Source organism: Neopelma chrysocephalum, unplaced genomic scaffold (assembly GCF_003984885.1).
Source record: "Neopelma chrysocephalum unplaced genomic scaffold, ASM398488v2 Primary Assembly neopelma1_96246, whole genome shotgun sequence".
Classification (NCBI taxonomy): Eukaryota; Metazoa; Chordata; class Aves; order Passeriformes; family Pipridae; genus Neopelma; species Neopelma chrysocephalum.
The window spans coordinates 161,476-180,372 of record NW_020924895.1 but is presented as its reverse complement, the minus strand read 5'-3'; the positions used below and the strand labels follow the sequence as shown (position 1 = coordinate 180,372).

The 18,897-nt window shown below is 36.5% G+C and overlaps 1 protein-coding gene across 6 annotated transcripts in view; it reads right to left on the bottom strand.

Annotated features, from left to right (window-relative positions):
* The window catches only part of HOOK3 (hook microtubule tethering protein 3), a 69,474-nt gene that overhangs the window by 36,081 nt on the left and 14,496 nt on the right, over positions 1-18,897 (bottom strand). For 5 of the 6 annotated variants that reach the window (XM_027708449.1, XM_027708451.1, XM_027708452.1 and 2 more), the window contains exons 3-8: positions 15,280-15,330; positions 12,484-12,616; positions 10,702-10,769; positions 3,626-3,688; positions 2,139-2,222; positions 927-1,090 (exon numbers count right to left, since the gene is read on the bottom strand). In XM_027708449.1, coding sequence (XP_027564250.1) covers positions 927-1,090; positions 2,139-2,222; positions 3,626-3,688; positions 10,702-10,769; positions 12,484-12,616; positions 15,280-15,330 — 563 coding nt within the window. Of the gene's footprint in view, positions 1-926; positions 1,091-2,138; positions 2,223-3,625; positions 3,689-10,701; positions 10,770-12,483; positions 12,617-15,279; positions 15,331-17,534; positions 17,630-18,897 lie in introns of all 6 variants that reach the window. The other variant, XM_027708450.1, reaches the window with a different exon arrangement.

Below are 18,897 nucleotides of genomic sequence, written 5' to 3'. Positions count from 1 at the left end.
AATCACTACATTATTCCTTTACATGGTAGATGTATAGAATGAAGAAATCCAGGCACTAGCTGCTGTGAAAGAGAAATACTGAACGTTTTTCAAGAAACGAATGGGAGAGGGTATGTCAGAATAACCAGGAAGGAGGCTTAGTATAAGAGGAAGTGGAAAAATGGCAAAACAGGCAAAAAAGGAAAGTTACATGGCACTTATCACAAGAATTAGAAAAGGGCAATGGGAAGAGGATAGCAAAAGAAAAACTGGCAGTGTAAAGAAATACCATGGTTTCACTCAAGAAAGAGAAGGAAAGTATGGCAAAGAGAATGAAAAAGTGAAGTGAACCAGCTTTCTTCAGCAGAATAGGCACACACAGCCTGGAAGCAACTCTCAAAAGAACCAGGAAGGAGATTTACAGAGGGATTGTAAATCCACATGGTGAGGAAATGCAAATGAAGTGCAGAGCTCACATGTGGATAATCTCCATGTTTCAGATATGAAACAATTTGTTTTTCAAGTTCAGAGAAGGACATACTTTGCTATGTAATAATGCCACCTGTAGTACTGCCTGTAGCAGACCTTAGTCTAGGAATTTCTACACCTTAAAAACACGATCAGAATAATTTGGGTAAAGGAAAGCATGCTACTTTTAATTCTCACTGATTTTGAAAACCACGGGTGAAATGACTGCATGAAAACAATTCAAAATAACTCACAGAGTAGAGAGTGACATGTATACAGCACTTCAGCCTTAGGTTGATGCATTTTGTTATGCTAGAGCTTGTAAAGAGGTAAATCCTAATGTGTACAACACTGTAAAAACTGTACTACTGCGGTTATGTCACCCATTATACTCATTCATAATTGCCAGCAGAACCAGAAGTATCTAAGTCACATATGTTGCCAGCTACCAACAATCTAACCAAGTGTAGCTTTTCTACCTGAATGTTTCCTCTTGGAGCTGTTCTAGTTGTGTCTGCAGCTGCAGGTGCCTACGACCTGCAGGGCTGTTGGGATCTTCAATAGAATCAGACTGATTTAAGCGTTCCATCAAAATCTGGTTCTCAGCAAGCAGGCTGCTCTTCTCCTCTTGGAGGGCTGCAACCTGTTGTAATAAAAGCATGGACTAGAATAACTGACCTATGCAGCTACAGAGAGAAATATTTTTTTGTGCACATAATAAAGTATCAGCACAACCCACAAACAAAAACAAGCAGACTACAATAATCATCACATTTCACAGGAATTTACTGTATCATTTAATAGGCATTCAATTGTTAAGTGATGTAACCAACATATAGCAACATTAGGGGCAGATTTACCACACAGAAAATGTAATTATTCTTTAATGTATTTTGCACTGGCATTGAAAGAAGAAGTCTTTGTTATGACAGAAGATAACTTCATCACAATTAAGTCTGTATACTCTCCCAACAAACAAATAAAAGTAGCTCTCCGCAGTAAGGGCTAACTGCAAGCAGGTCCAAAACAGGAACACAGTTCCAAAGATGACTCAGTTTCCACCAACGCTGTGGAAACAGGCAGTGGCGTGAAGAACTCAGAGTGCTCCAACTCAAACAACAGCTGAAACATGGGTTCACATATTAACCATGAGCACACAGATCAGCTTAATTAATTCCAACAGTTACTGAACTGTTTGGCAAAAAGCCTGAATTATACTCCAAAACAGGGTTACAATGGCAAAGCCTTTCAGGGCTTCCTCCTTGCACTCCTCGTATCTTCCAGATGAGGTATGATTGACTAAAAGTAAAACTTAGTCAAAACCCATACAAAGATGATAGTCTGCAATAACTTCCTACTGGCATTTAACACTGAACTGAAACTGTTACAGCAGCAGAACTTGTATTAGTTCTCTACCGCAACAGTTCTACCACACAGCTCAAACCCTTCCTACTAGAATGAAAAAAAGTTTCATCAGTGTGAGTCATCTTCATACTGGCAACGTTGCATCAAGATAAGAAAACAATGACATTCATTCTGCTAGCACAAGTGAAGCAAAATAACTACTGTGCCATTTTCATCTCCCATTTAAAAATTGTTTTCCACACTATACTGCTTATTTTCAGCTGCCTAAAAGTTAACACATCTTTTTCCCCACTTGAAAATTAATACAGACGCTATAGCAAACTTACCTGCATATCTAACTCATGACATCTCTGGGCAATTTCTTCTTTTGTTGCTAATGCTTCATTTAATTCTTCTGTAGTTTTCTTCAGCTAGCATAAACAATAAACATTAACACTGTCATCACTCTCTGTGATCCAATTAAAAATATTCTGAACTACATGACTAAAATTTTCACATTTAGGTAATATATTAAATTTTTGAAAAGCTCAGGCAATTCCACTCTTATAAAGAAAAAAAGAAGCAGTTGTGATTACTGTTTAGTTTGTGTATTAGTAAAAAGTAAAAGTATCTAAAAGTAATATTTGCTCTTATATTAGAATTATCACATCTATTCTACGAATTGAGCCAAAAACACTTGAAGAACTCGGGTCTGAAGAACTCATCAAATCTCTACACTGAAAAAAATTGTCAATACCACTTTTCTTTACAGAATCAAAGAGTGTATAATTTAAATTTTCAATCTAGTTTTGAAAGGACTGGAAGGTGGAATACAGGGAATGGACAATTAGGGTAAAATCTCTATAATAAAGGAAGCTACTCTTAGTGCACAACAGGGATACAACTAATGTGGTGACAGAGAAGCCCACCATTCTGAAAAAGGGCACTGAATCTTGTAAGCAGTGGTAAATATTCAGGTATTTCCCTTCAAGGGCTCAATATTCAAAGACATGTATCTTGCCAGTTTACAAACAAATGCAGTTAACATAAGCACAGCTACAGGTGTGTGTATGTTATGCATATAGTCATAGATATAGACGTACTATTATATATGATGCAGTTTAAATGGGCTTTCTCAAATAGCATCATCATATCTGGTATGTGCAAGTTTATTTCTCAGGGCCTGTTTTCATACAGAAATTAATTTAATCTGCCAGCATTTACATATTTCTGCAGAAAAAGTATGATGGAGGGACACAGGGAAAACCACTGTATTATACTTCTCAATTAGAAAAAAAACTGAGGAAGCAGGATAGTGTTAGCATGAAGTTAAGTTAGCAAAACCAATTGGTTTTGCATATTTTTTAAATATATCAGACAGGGAAGGATTATATTTGAAAACTTCTCTTATGTACTGGACTGGTTCCAGGACCCCATATGTGTGTTTGTTTTGATTTGCGGTTTTTTTAAGTAACTTTGGGACTAGGAACTCACATAAAAAGTTTTATTCAAATACTACACATTTTTTATCCTTTCTCAATACCTAAAGATTTGTACCAATCTGCAGTTTACTTTATTATGTCATACAGCTAGACTGGTTTTCCAAATCAACTTTTTTTTTCCCCTTAAACACACAATAGGAGTAAACTCAATCTATAAACCTAAAGGACTCTGAAATTTACTACTGAAATATAGTTTTCCACTCCTCATTTGACTTTCCCACAAAACCATTTAATGATTAAAGAAAAAAAAAAGACAGAGTTCTTAATACAGAAAAAGGACTGGCCACTGATGTGCTATGATGGAAGGAAAAGAAACATTTGGTCTTAGATACCTGCCGATCAAGGTCAACGTAAGCATCATTTCCAACAGAGACTGGAGACTCTTTACTCATCAACTGCAATTAGATTACACTGGATTAGAAAAAACAAGGATTTACTTTTATATTAAAACCTAAGCTTCAACGAAATACCAAGCTTGTTTTTACTTTTGAGAGTTTTAATCTGACTTAATTTGAAAGTTTTTAACTTCATTTTTACATAAGATATCTTCAGAAACAAAAACAGAAAAAAAATAATCTTCCTAATTTATAATATTTAGAGTGTTACAAAAACCCCTTACATCATCTCTTTTTCTTCTGACAATGCACATTCTTCATCTATGATGAATTCTACAGTACACCCCACTAAATATTTTACTGAAGTGGCATTGGAATGATGGTAGATATTAACACACCATGCAAGATCTCCTTTTAATTGTTCTCTTCCAGTGGCTTTCATGCTTCAATTACCTGGAAGTTCACATGCATTTATTTATTTCACTAAAGTTTGGGACATATCCTCAGCTAATAGTGCAAAACAAAGATGAACAAAATTCTGCTCTGGAGTTGTCTGTAATTTTCAAATTTAAAGAGAAACTCTGTAGAGTGCATTTCTGAAATGAGTATTGCAATTCATTGTGTACTAACCTATTTTATTGCAGGAATAGCTGACGGTGGTTTTGTAATATTTAGAATATGTTAAAGAAAAAAAACAAAAAAAAAAACAACCAAAAACCAAAACCAACCAAATAAAAAAAACCCCAAAACAAAACAACAAAAAAACCCAAACCACCATCAAACCCTCAGCACAAAACCCCAAATCAAGTCCTACAAAATTGATTGATAAGCTTATTAAAAAAAAAAGAGAAAGAGCTGATAAGTTTTAAGAGCTCTCCAATGACACAATTCATGGATGTTCCAATCAAAAAAGCCCAGTTCTAACCAAAATCAGGACTAGATTTTTTCCCTAAGACCTCTGGTCCAGCCTGGTTACTCTCTCCAGAGACAGGGCTTCCTTTATTCCTTCCAGAAAACAGTGCTTTTGCATTACTTTTCCTTGACAAAGTTTTTGGCACAGAGCCTTCATTTGTTCTCAACCCTTTCTGTTTATACCACTGTGTACAAGTGAAAAATCTCTGTTTGACATTTACATCATTCAAATATTTATAAACTTACATATCTCTCCCTTTTCCCATATCCTTAATTGGGATTTACCTGCATAACTAATGCTTAAATTAATCTATCTGTCCTCAACAGTCCTCCTCAGACCTTGACAATGTTTGTCAAATTTCTTCCATTTTGTCTACATGTTTACAACAACAAAACCACTCCAAGATGAAGCACTGCATGGAGTCCAGACTCCCTGTAACAATAATTAGAAAGTCCCTAGCCTCAGAGCTGTCCCTGGAAAAATGAAGTCACATCTTTTTCATTACCATATATAGTGGCATTACAAACTTGTCTGTAATTTAAGGCCCTAATCTAAGCTGATTATCATTTAAACAAAAACTTCCAATCCCTCCCTGCTCTGTGATAAGTCTTACATGTTTCAATTACTGTATTTCAGTAGCTACTGTCAAAACGCTTTTCCAGATGACTAAAGGGATATCCCCTATTAACCAAATACTGAACTCCTCTTCTCTGTTTTATATCCCAAAACTGTTTGCAAACACTGGACGCGCGTGTTCACAAGCACACAAGTAAGTTCCACCCGCCAAGCCAGCACTTTCCAGCTGGCGGGTCCCGCTCAGCCCGCAGGGGTGTCCAACAACATGTCCCTAACAGCCGCCGCCCCTTTCTGGCCCGAGCACAACTTCCTCTTCAGAAAACCAGCTCAACCGACCTGCACAAGACCTACAGTAAAAGGAATACAAGTGACCGCACAACCCACTAGAGGCCACTGTGGTGTCACTGCTTCCCGTGAGTTGCCGTACAGGAAGCAGGCCAAGGCCACTAATATAATCCCTATTTTCTTCAGGGAGTTTTGTCATCTCTCGCCAAACACGCTGTTCTGGAAGAGCCCTTAAGCAGAAATGTCCAGAAAAGAGGACATTATCTGGAGCAGGAATAGGCAGTGGAGATATGTGGTCTGGGTGTACCCTGAATGTTACACAGCACTTGTGAATTTAACTCCACGGGGTGCGTTGGGAATGTCATGGAAAGCGTGCATGAGGCACTGAGGGTGAGAGTCATAGACACACGTGCAGATGACTGACTCAGTGCAACAGGAAGCACCTTGCAATCTGACGGCCTGTGCTATGGTGGGAATGCTAAAGATGAAATCTAAGGGATTGTTTTGTGTTCAGTAAGTCGCACAACTAGACAAAGAACAGGAAGGATACTGACAGATAACTCACAACTAACACAGGAATCCAACTTCAGATCAACAGTTAATAATAAACTGAATTAAGGAGTGGGATGAAAAGGTATCAGGGCAAAGGAGTGCATCCATCTTTCCCCTACACACCTCCCCACACACTGGGAAAATGGTTTATGCAACAAAATGTTTTAACCACATTCTGCTTCTGGATTGCCTCTACACAGTTTCTCCCCACTTAATAGGAAACACTTTACCCTAAATAGCACAGCCAACAGAGCACAACTCCACCCACCTATCCAAACTTTTCTCTCTTTAGTCAGATTTTCTGAAAATTTCAAGAAAAGTTTTACTGAATGCTGTGTCTTAGGATTCCATACAGATATGTTTGTCAACTCAAAGCACACACTACAACCTTCCATCCACTTAAAAAATACAAGGTAACAGGTTTGCCTAGTTTCCTCCATTCTTCACTTTGTTTCTGGTCAATCTGCATTCTCTGATATTACCAAAATTTAGAGCTCCAAAATGTTCATTTAATCAGTTACATGCTCAATGGCACATACATTATTTATTACTAATCTGATGATACTAGCAAGTTGATACTAATTTTTAAATCAAATTTACTTATTGAGTCTGCTATATATCTCCTTCACTTAAAGCTCATATTCAGAAAAACTTCATTAAATACAGCTGTTCTTTCAGTGCTTCACACGCAGCCTGCAAGTGTGATATTAGAACATGTGGAATTGAGAGGTACGGATCAATGCCAAGACTTTTGAGTTTACAGGGTCAAACTTCATTTCATTTGTATTTCAAATAAGTTAAGAGAGTAAAAAGCAGAAGGAAGTGGCCTTCTCAGTCTCCCCTTACAGCTTTAGTTTTCTTCTGGAGCAGACTACAGGAGGAATAAAGGTCTGCCTTCACGATTTTGCAGCACTGGAACTGGCCTTCAGTTCCAAGCTCATCATTTAGCTTAAGTATAAATATTATCACTTATTTTCACCTGTAACTTTAATGGAGGATGATGTGCAGAAATTATAAAAAGGGAAAAAAAAAGAAGTGCCAGCAATATCAAGCAATTGCACTAGGTGTCTACATGAGAAGAAAAAGCCTGCTTAAGAGCTTCTGACAGTGAAATGAACTAGCATTTACTGCCTTTTTCTTTTTCCGGTTTATTTTGCATAAAAAGGTCAGTCTGGATTTTAAATGGTGCAATAACCTGGACAACATGATAATACTTATAATTATTTGTGTAGTTTTATGAGTAGCAGTTGTCATTCCACGTTAATCCTTTACATATGTACCTCTTCATGCTCACAGCCTTGGTATGATATCTCACAGAACACTTGAAGGTCTGCTAATCCTATACTATTAAAACCTTCACTTTTTAATTGCTTTCCTTGGGAAATGTGAACAAGTTGTGTTGTCATGGATACATAAAGATTAGGGAATGGGTAAAACTGTCACAAAATCTGCATGCATGAATAACCTGAATTATGAAAGCTTTTTTTCCCCTATACATGATTTTGCAAATGCAGCTGAACCATTCAGTTGATGATTTTAACAGTCCAAAACACTTGCTTTATCTGAAATGCTTCTTCTATAATGATAATATTTTACAAGCTCATTTAAGTGTCCACAAAACAATGACAAAATCTAGCTTCTGTACTCAGGTTTTCTTTTTTGAAACATTTTTATGTTTGTTTTAAAGAATCAAGGCTATGTATGACACTGTGTATCCTTTAAAGCAGGTAGACTTTCTTCCTCCAGTTGGTATTCAGTCTATCCTCCAGTCTATCTGTTGACAGACACAACAAAATACTTTTGTATTATTTCCTAACTACTAAAAAACCACTTTTACTTCACACAAGATAAAGCTTGAAACAGTCAAGACAAAATACAGCAGGGGAAAAACCCACAAAACCAAACAGTGGAAGTAACACAGTCAGTATTAACCCAGACAGTAAGTTCCTTTTCCTATTCACCCCAGGCAAGTTTTGACACTACCTCTAGTACTGTTCTGACTCTCAACTTGACCTGCACAGACACCTGCTAAGTGATCAAGTTTAGAACATCTCTAAACAGCAAAGGCAAGCAGATTATTTGCCTCAGCTACCGCCTTCATAAATAATGAACTTTGCTGCTCAAGAAAAAGACTTGGGAAAATGACAGCAGAACTTCCAAAAGATGTCAAGGAAAGGAAAAGAAAGAAAAACACATCATGGCCAAAATAATTTCTATAAGAAAAGATTTGGGGCCTTAAAAAAATCTAAAAACTATGAAATTATAAATAACTGTAATATTATGCATATTAATACATGAAATCCTCTATCTTGTGCACAGCTTGTCTTTAGATACGTACATGTGAAGACTAGCATCTAAGAATCTCGGTGGTGGCAAAACACCAGATCAATTTGTCTACACTGAACAAAAGAACACTGTTATTTGTTAATAACAAGCACTGTTCAATTTATAAAACCTTATGGAGCACAAGGCATATTTTTAAACATTTAAATAAGTGAAGAAAGGAAATGTTGAAAAGTCACAAGTTATTAAAAACTAAAATAAAATAATCGACTAAAATTTAGAACGTGATATGCTGCTTCTTCCATTGAAAAATCACCTTCTACATGCAAAAAAAGTAGATAAAACTTGTTCTACTGCGCCTTATGAAATACTTTCCTGAGTAAGATGACTTATGAAAACCAAAGAAGCATCAAAAAAAATTTATATGTGCTCGACTGAAACAGAAAAATAAATTTCATAACACATCAGTAAAGCTGAGAGAGGTCTTCTGACATACCTAATTTTAAAGAAAGAGTACCTGCAATGTCAAATACTTTGGAGCGTTTGGACTAGGTGACGTACAGCAACTTTTCAAACATGTACTTATAGCTACTTTCCTAGGCATCTTATTTTGGTGCCTCCTACATATTGCTTATTCCAAGTCACTTGAATTCTGAGAGTTGCTGTGAGTCCAAGAAACAGAAAATCCTCCTTAAATCCAGTGAAGTTTCACCCCATGTGAATCTGTGCTGGCTACGACCTAACTCCCAGAATAACCTTCTCCACAACTTTGCCAAGCACTGACGTGAGGCAGGCCTGCAATGGCCAGTGTCTGTCTTCTTTCTCTTCTTGAAAATTTGGATAATCTTTGCCAGCTTCCAGTTGACCCCGGACTTCCCCAGACATCAAGCCCATTAAAAAATAGTGGAGGGAGATCCCGCTCTCAAAGTGTATCAAAGTCTGAGACGCTTTCTCCCCTCTTCACTGAGCACCTGAGAACCTCCTCATTTGGTCCTGAAATGCCTTGGATTTCTAAGCAGCTTGGAAAGTAGCATTAAAATCACTCAGAACTGGGCCAGTACCTGAATAGTAAGCTTTTTGATTCAGGGGGTTTCAAAAATCTGTTCCAGAAAAACAGACCCAGTGATTTCTCCCCTACTTCTACTCACCAGCTCAGAGAAAGGGCACAAACACTAAAAAACTTCAAAGTTTACCCATCAAAAATGCTGAAAATTGTGGACTGCTTCAAATCTGGCTATTATATCAAATGAAGAAGACTTTTAGAAAAATTAAATAGGAGATTTTTAACAGAAAGAGGGAGGATAAAATAAGGTTTTCTATTTCAAGGTAGTGCAGAATACAATGATGCTGAAATCTGGATTTAATAAAAAGTATTAGAAAGATTCACTAAAACACTGTGTTTACAGTTACAAAAAAGTAGAAAAAAGTAAAATATCCCAAAACTCCAGCAAACTGGTGCTTAGCAGCACTGACTGGAAGATGATTTAGCGTAACAATTCTTTCAATGCTCATTTCAAAAGTCTGCTCTGCATGGTTGTAGACAGCACTCCACACACAGACAACTGAATGTATGACTGCATGGTTGAAGTGATGACAGGGGACAGGGTCCCTTATAGCCTTACTAATACCTCTTTCTATATTCAGACATTCCAGAGAAGTGAAATTGCTCCAGAGCCTAATGTGGAACTTAATTTCTCTTGTTCAGGTTCAAAAGAAATCGGATTACTAGTGGTTTCCAGCTTTCCTTAGTGGCCTGCCCCGCAGTAAACCTCCATCTATGAAGACTGATAGGCATTTCACTTGTGGGCATTTTGGGCTCATAAGAAGTTACATGGGGGTTTCATGGCTCTAGTGGCTAACACTGTGGTTTTAACTACAAATGCACTGGAGTATAACAAACAACTAACAAAATGCACTGGAGTATACTCACTAACTTGTAAAAACATAGCAGCCTATTATATTATTCATATATATTCATATTATTTATCATTACATATCATTATTATGTATCATAACACTACAGCTGACAGAAGAATACTCTGCTCTCCAATTCTCTTCCTTCTCACTTGTCAACAAAATTAAAAAAAAAAATTAGCAGCCCATGAAGTTTTGCAATTTCAAGGTACAAATTTTGATGAAATTCTACAGTATTTGGTTACCCATATAAAATCAGTCTAGTGTACTTTAGGATTCACAGGGTGGGAAAGGTAAAGGAAAGGGAACCCAATATCAAAAATATCTAGAAGTTCCAGTCTTCTAGATTTAAAGAAAAGTGGGACATTGAACCAGAGTTCCTTGACATAAAGCATGATTTTTCTAAGGAAAAAATAAGATATTTTTCCCTGTAAAAAGGCAAAATCTACCCCCCGTTATTTTCTTTACTTCCAACTAAGTTTTTCCAAAGCATATTGTTGTAAAATAGTGAAAGGCAGAACTTTTACACACTGTGGGCATTCCAGCATACCTCCTGAATGGCTGTCATGACAACATGTTGAACTGATTCTTCCATCATCATTATGGTCTGGATGTACTCTGAAAAAAAAAAAGGCCATTTTGAAATGTCATTGTTGAAGTTCAACTCAGAGAACAGAAGATCAGAAGCTGCATCCTTCCTACAAAATGAGTAGGTGCCATGGATGACACTGAAATGCATAATCACCAGTCAAGTCCCACCGCAACAAACTCAATAGGATTTTATCAGAAGTCTGTTCAGACATAAATCCAGGCTTATTTGAACTCTACAACAACAAAAAAAGTACATAATTATTTTTTCTTTTCCTTCTGGCACCTCACAGTTCTGTTAAAACTAATTTCACTCCTTTTCTCTGTTTGTTCCCAAACTATTCAGGCTCTTCAAGTACACAATCCATGCATAGGTTGTTCTTTTCCGTAAGTTTAACAATAATGTCCTGCCTTCCTACAGCATCCTCATTTCAAAGCATTTTCACATCCATTCTTGCTATCTGTTATTATTCCTGTGTTACACCACAAATTAAGTCCCCCTCCACTTTTTCACTCCTCACCTATGTACAGATGAGTTACACATGAGGTACTTTGCGAGACAGTATAGTGATCAGAAGGGCAAATTCTGACATTTAGACTAAGTTAATGACTTGCCCAGTATAATGCAGTTTCCAGATAGATATGATCTCCTTTATACATGACCTGTATTCTTTTAATAATGTGCCTAAGAGAAAGACATTGGGGAAAAGTCACCCCTAACTGGTTAATTAGCTTATGCCAGATCTCACTCCAAGTACATAAAACTAGACTGTTCTGATATTTCAGACATGTACATTTTTAATGTCCAAACCGAGACAGTAAAGGATAGACAAGAATAAGATATACTTCCCACCTGAGGGTGACAAATAGTCACCCAAAGGAAGGAAGATAATTTTTCAGAAAACAGAGAGGACAGGAGGGTTAATAAACCAGAGTTATTTATATACTCATGGAATAACATTCCCTCTACTTTAATTAATAAGATAGCCAGACCATCTCCTGTTTAAGAGAACAAAAGTCATTTCAGAAGGAGAAACTAAAGTGATTTAGTCACCTGAGAAAACTGAAAGGGGAAACTAGCAGTAAAAGTTAAGATGAACCAAGCAAGAGGAAGACAAAAGGTCTTAAACCCTGGCTGCCACCAAAACCAAATTGAGTTAAATCAGAAGAGACATATATTTGGTGCAACTGTAATGTAAATACAGTAGAAATAGCCTTATTTTCCCAAACGTGTATTTTGTATTCATATGACTATGTTTTGTGTTTTAAGTGTTTAGAATAAATGTTTGCAGTTGCTCTCAGAAACTACAGTGTCCCAGATCACATCAGACACATCTTCAGACAAAGTCTTCACCTGTGTAGTTAAGGTAATGACTGGAATGCATTCCTAAAATCAGGAGTCACACGGAATAATGCAACAATCACATATGTCCATTCTTAACTACCCTGATCTACCTCATAAATGGTTAAAAGGTAGGGCCCAAGAACTTTCCTTTGTAGAGTGATTTTTCAGCTCAGCAAACCCAAATTGAAAACATGTATGTTGGAAGCAAAATCAATTCCACAGTGTGAGTCTCCAAAACTAAGGAAGCTTACAACAAAACAACAGTCACTATCTGTAGGACAAAATCATGTCACCACTGAAAAAAACCTGCATTTGACTCTGACAGAAACACAGGAAATATAATTTTTCCTCTAAGTATTTACATAACAAGCAAGAAAACACGCTTTGAAAATTTATTACCTTGCTTCTGTTCACAATTCACAGCGCATCCCAAAATAAGCTGAAGCATTCTCCCAAGCTCTGCAGCATCAGCATGCTCTCCAATCAGGTTAACATCAGGAAGGGTGAAGTCATTTATCTGTTGCCCCAGAATCTGTGTAAAGACCCAGAACTTACATGGCTGTATCACTGCACATATACATACACACATATTTTGTACAACGATGACTCATAATCAACAAGAGCAGTTCACTCTTACTTTAAATCCACCTTTAAAACAAAGTAAATCGCCTAATATCCAAATATTAAATCATACTGTTTGACACAAATAATATTTGGGAGAAGACAAACATGACGCTTATGAGCATGGACTCAAAAGCAATTACAAGTTACACACTTGGCAAGATTTCTTTTCTTCAGATAAGAAGGTAACAAAAGCAGGCCACCACATGGACAACTGATTTTTTTTTTAAAGCATTCCACTAAAAAAACCCAACACCTAAAAACACCTCATGTAGCATAAAATATTATACACAAATCTGACATTTCTTACTACTATAAAGCCAAGAAATTAAATATTTCACCTATATAATACATATGTCTAACACTGACAGATGAAAAATACAAGCAAAAAAACTCAGATCACTAAGCCTTGCACTTCTAGCAAATTTAAGGATAACTTGCAAGTCTCACAGCTAAGAGAGATGTTCCATGGAAGATAATCTGAGTTAGTAGTACAATGATATGTAATTAAACAGCCCACATGCAGAAAGAAAGAAAAAAACCAACAAAACAAAAGCCCATGTGACTCACAATAGTGTTATCTGATTTATCATTAAGACTACATTAATGATTGTCAGTAGATGGAATTAAACAATTCTGCTAAATTGCTCTTTATTGAAGAGAGGCTTGAAAATATGAATATGAAATTTGGAATTAAAACACATCTATGACACATTAATTGCAGATAAAAAGAAACTAACTTCTTAAACAGGGTGTAATAAGGAAACAATGACTATAGAGGGAATCAATCGTTTGCTGCTTGCCCTTTTGTGCAATACTTGAGAAAACAAGAAACCAGGTAAAGGTATTTAGAAAAAGTATGTAATGTATATGAAGATCACAAAGAAAAACAAGGCACTCAGAAGTTTTCTGGAGTTGGGTTTTGTGGAAGTGTTGTGGTTGAGTTTTTCTTGTTGTGTATGGTGCTTTTTGTGTTGTGGAATTTTTTAAACAGTTTTCTCAAAGAATTAGCTTCAACACTACTAAAAATATCTGTATACTTTAAAGGACCCAAATTCACTCCTGTTGGAAAAAAAAACAAACCTGAAAGAAATACGAAAATGGAGGATAGACTCTGCAGTAACTATTTTGTGATGAAAAAGAGCATTTAACCCTTTTTCAAAACGTTACAAAATACCTTTAAAAACTAAATAAATACCTTTACAAAAAAATTTTAAAATTTCAGTTCCAGAGGAGTAGAATTCTGCAGCAAGATTAGTGGGGCACAACAAAGCATGCGAGCTATAAACACTTAACTTTGGCTTCTTGTTCTTCCATACTATAATTGATAAAGACAGCAATGTAACATAGCTATTGAAAGACTGTCCTCCTGAACACAACACAAATTTCTGAATTCTGGAGAATGGAAAACGTTAGCACGTACATTTTTCAAAGTCTTTCAGCTACATCAGGTAAATTCCACATGCAATCACACCTACATTTTAGTACAAGGTGGCTCTAGGAGAAGGAATCAGATTGAGGAAAACATAAGCAGAATTCCTAGGAGAATCCTGTCATCTCAACTATCACCACCAGCAGGAAAAAAAAAAAGAAACTAAACCAAAATCCAGTCAGACTTATAAATGTGTATTATCTTTGCAGAAGTTAGTCAGCTTGAAACAGCTCAGAACTTGCCTAGTAGTAAAGTTTTCACACCAGAGACTTAATCATCATATATACTAACCAGCCAAAAAGAATCTTGCATCACTTTGTCTTAGTAATATTAATTTTCCATAACAAAACCCCAATGTTTCTTTTTAGTATTTCCAGTTATGACCAGCTTGCCTAACCACCGATTTTCAACATTTATTTCAACATGGACACCTAACTATTTACTGAATGGCTCATAAGTCTAACTTTTTTTCTGAAAGACTTCAGTTTATCAACAAATAACTTAATCTCTGAAGTATTTATGAGAAGCTAATATTTTGAGACAAGCATAGATTTTGTGCTGCAGCCTGTACAGATCAATTTGTCTCAAAACATCACTGAAACTGAAAGCATATTTCAGCTGAAGATTCACCACTGGAAAAAACATTGTATTCTGACTCCTCTGTAATGGTTAATTTCTGAGTTTGCTCAGAATAAGAGAAAATGCCAAGGGGTGATTCCAATATTCCAGAATTAGAATATTTCATATAAAATCTTAATGTGGGGAGAGGCAAGAAATGCTTTACTCTCTCTCCTTATGAGAAAAATAAGGGAAAAGGTAGACTTTAGCTGCAGAGGAGGAGGGGAAAAAAAAAATCAAACACAGCTACTGTTGAAGTCTATGACCAGAACATACTCAGTAAAGCCATCTACTGTTTGTATGACAGAGTTTGCACATCAGGCTCCCCTGGGACCTCTGAGTAGTCAATAAAACAGGTGAGAAGTTTTAGAGAAGGCTAAGACTAGGGAATAGGCCAGGAATCACAATCTATGCCAAGAAAACATCAGTACTTAACCTGTAGAATACAATTTATATTCAACGGGTTAACTAAAATATGTAACTAAAAAGGCATGTAGATGTAGATTACTTAAAACCATTCTTACCTCATGATTGTAATCCAATATTCCCTTCAAAATTTTCTTCAGGTTGCTTACCTATTTGACAAGAAGGAGGAAATACAATAAATACAGGAGATAAATTACAGAGAAATGGTCTTAAAGTAGGTAATCACAGAGGAATCACACAAAAGAAGCATATAATTACATAATCATGAAATTTATGCAATAGTCTCTTATGATCAGACTTCCAGACAGGTTCACAAATCTTTATTAATTGGAAGAACCCATTTCTATTTATGAAAAAGATCACATTGTCTTGGATAGGCTTTAGATCAAATTTTAAAGCACAAATTTTTTTTGAGTATTTGTTTATCTTAGGATTATCTTTGTATCCAGAAGTTGAAGCATTCTTTTCCTCCTTTCTTCTCTTGAAGTATCCTAGCAATCCACTCTCTGCAGAGGTAAACCTCTTCTTCCAAACCAAAACCAGCTTTTGCTCAATATTCTCCTTTATTCCCAACCAATGTAAGTTTAAATTGTTATCTTTCTCAATAATTATTCCTCTTAGTTCTTTCATTTTTATTCTTGTCATTCCCTCCCCACCCCCCTCTCATTTCTTACAATTGAATGTCTGTCTTACAGTATCAAGGCAAAATTCACATTTCTCAGTGATGACTTCACTGCTATACAAAGGTAGCTTCTGTTCACTTGGATAACCAATGGCACCAGTTAAGTGTCTCCTGCTGTACAGAATCTCTGCCACATTTCCCTAGTACTGAATACTGCTCCCTTTCCAAAAACCCATTTGCATCACATCTCTGAGAATAAAGGGTGTGTTTAAAATTATAAAAATGCCCAGTGGGTCTCGTAGGTGAAATTTAGACCAAAAAAAAAAAGGAATCTTTGCTGAAAGTAACCGCAACAGATTACCACCAATTTATGTCCAAGTATTTAGGCAAAGAATTCAGATAATAGTAGCAGTGCACTGTTTCCTGGGATGGAGGAGCAGTTGAGGGAGCTGGGGTTGTTTAGCTTGGAGAAAAGGAAGCTTAGGGGTGACTTTATCACTCTCTGCAGCTACTTGAAAGGAGATTGTATCTAGGGAGTTTGTCAAGTTGTGCCAGGGAAGGTATAGCTCAGGTATTAGGAAGCATATTTTCACCAAAAAGAGTTACCAAGCATTGAAATAGGCTGCCCAGGGAAGTGACTGAGCCACCATCCCTGGGATGTGCAAAGAGGTGTGAATGAGATGCACAGATGTGGGTGCGTTGGGACGTTGCTTATTAGTGGCCTTGGTAGGGTTGGGTTTCGGTTTGATTCTATGATCTTAAGGATCTTTTCTGGCCTAAATGATCCTATGACTCCATGAGGTCTAAACAGGATCTGCAGAGAATGAAAGTGATTGAAATAGGATTCACAAAGTTCTGTTGCTGACTGCAGTAGCCACAGCAGCAAACTGAAACTATAATGAAGGGAGAGCAAAACCTCTCAAGTTCCAACTGCTTTTGAAGCGCACAATAACTTTTATACTCTTGATTGCATTCCAGAAATACTTAATTAGGAGATTCTGTACACTGACAGAAGTCATTTACCTTTCAAACAATACGATGAAGCACTGTTAGGAAACATGATACTGAAATCCAGGGAAAAACTCAACACTTCAACACAGTCAACAGACAAAACGAGGTGATGAAAGCAAAATCCAAACTCAAGAAAGGAACAGACTACACACACACACTAAAAGATTTTTGCCATGAGATCCACAGTGATAACATCTGATTACCTTACTCCTATTAATCCACTCCCCTTTGGAAAGAAGTGCCAGAAATTGATCCCTTATTAAGATGTAATAACATTTTTGTCTTCAAAATCACTGAATTTTAAGTGACACAAGAAACAAAAACTCATTTGGACTTGAAAAGTGACACATCAAATACCCTGACAACCTAGAATGAGAACTGGAGATGCTACTTTATAGTAAGTATATAACAACATTTACTGTTCCTCCCATAACAGCATAATAATTAGTTTACACCTTCTACTCTGGAACATACACTTTTTCTGCACTACTCAGCATGTTTCTGTAAGAGCTACAACTATCTCTTAGCTGTCTACCCAAAAGCAACCACCACCACCAGTCAAATGAGATGCACAATCATAACCAAAGTCTGCAACAGATTTAAGAATTTAAAGAAATTAAGAAATTTTATTTTTAAGTCAAATCACCACGAAGAATACTGCACTGATTGGAACATAATTTTCAAACTTGATTCATTAAAATCTTCCAGTTTGTAATTTACCTGAGTCTGCTGCAGAAAGAGCCACAGAAACGCAAAGGCCATGTTGCAGAATTTAAGTCCAGTTTATCGATGAGAACATTGTGAGGAACCTTGAACTTGAACATAATCCCAAAAAAATGAGAAACAAAATGGAAAGTATCCACCTATGAAATACTTCATTTCCCCTTTCCTTGTAAGCATTTTTTAATTAAAAGCCCTTAAACACAAAGAGTCACCTTCCTCCATATAACCTTCATAAAGCTTAGAGTTGAGATACTGGAACAAAACCAATATTGATCAAAATCTGTCACAAAAACTAGCATATAGGGCAGAATCCTTGGAAAAAGGGAACAACAAACAAAATCAAAAAGAAATCTTGGCTTTGCAATCCTATTTTATTCCACTGTCAACCAACAATATTAGAGTAACTTGCTTTCAAGAATTAACTGTACCATCTTCGTATCTGGCACACAATCAGCCAACTGTGAGGGTAAAGCAGCTTCTTTATAGACTGACTTAAACTTAACAATGATTTTCAGTATTACTCAGAGGGCTCTCAGCTTTTTTTTTTTTTTACACATTTGCAGTGAATATACTTAGATGGTTCTACTTCCACCAGCAGAGAGAGAATCATCACAGAGAAACTACCACCAATGTTTTGTACTTTGAGATTCAACTCAGTAGCTCCACTAACATTTCTGAGGTCATAGCACAAGGAAGGCAGACTTTAAGCAGCTGAATGAAAATGAACAGCCTGAGAAAGTGTAAAAGACAACCAATTAGATGAGAAATCTAAATCACAGCAGGTGATGGTTGCTCAGAATTATTTTTCTCTTTCTTAAGCACATGGGGAAAACCTAACTCTAGTTAACGAAGATCATTAAATTATGTAATGACAGAACACAACAGATAGAATTTCAAATATCAACCATGACTATTAAGTGTCATATCATCCTTTGGACATCAGCCCATGACTACATGGGATGGCTGTTTGCTTGCATCAGCAATATGACTTCCTCCTTTTCCGTACAAAGCACATACACTACACTTCCAATCCCTTTTAACATCCATTCCCTGCATCCATACCTCTGTTGGAAAACACATGAAACTTCCTGGAGCAAAAAAAAGTCACAACTATGCTCAAAAGCTGTTGCAGCTCACAATAGATGGACCATTAGGTGTTTCTAGACAAATCTCTATCCATTTTCGATCTCTTTTTCCCTCTGCCCTTTCTGTTTTATTTCCCCAATTTCCTTTTACAAAGGGCGGGAGCTAATGCACCCACAAAGGCAACCTGCATGTCCTCAATCCTTCTTTGAACACTTAAATTTCAATAATAACCACAGCAGAGCTGTGTGAGTGTTCTCCACGTTAAATGATCATT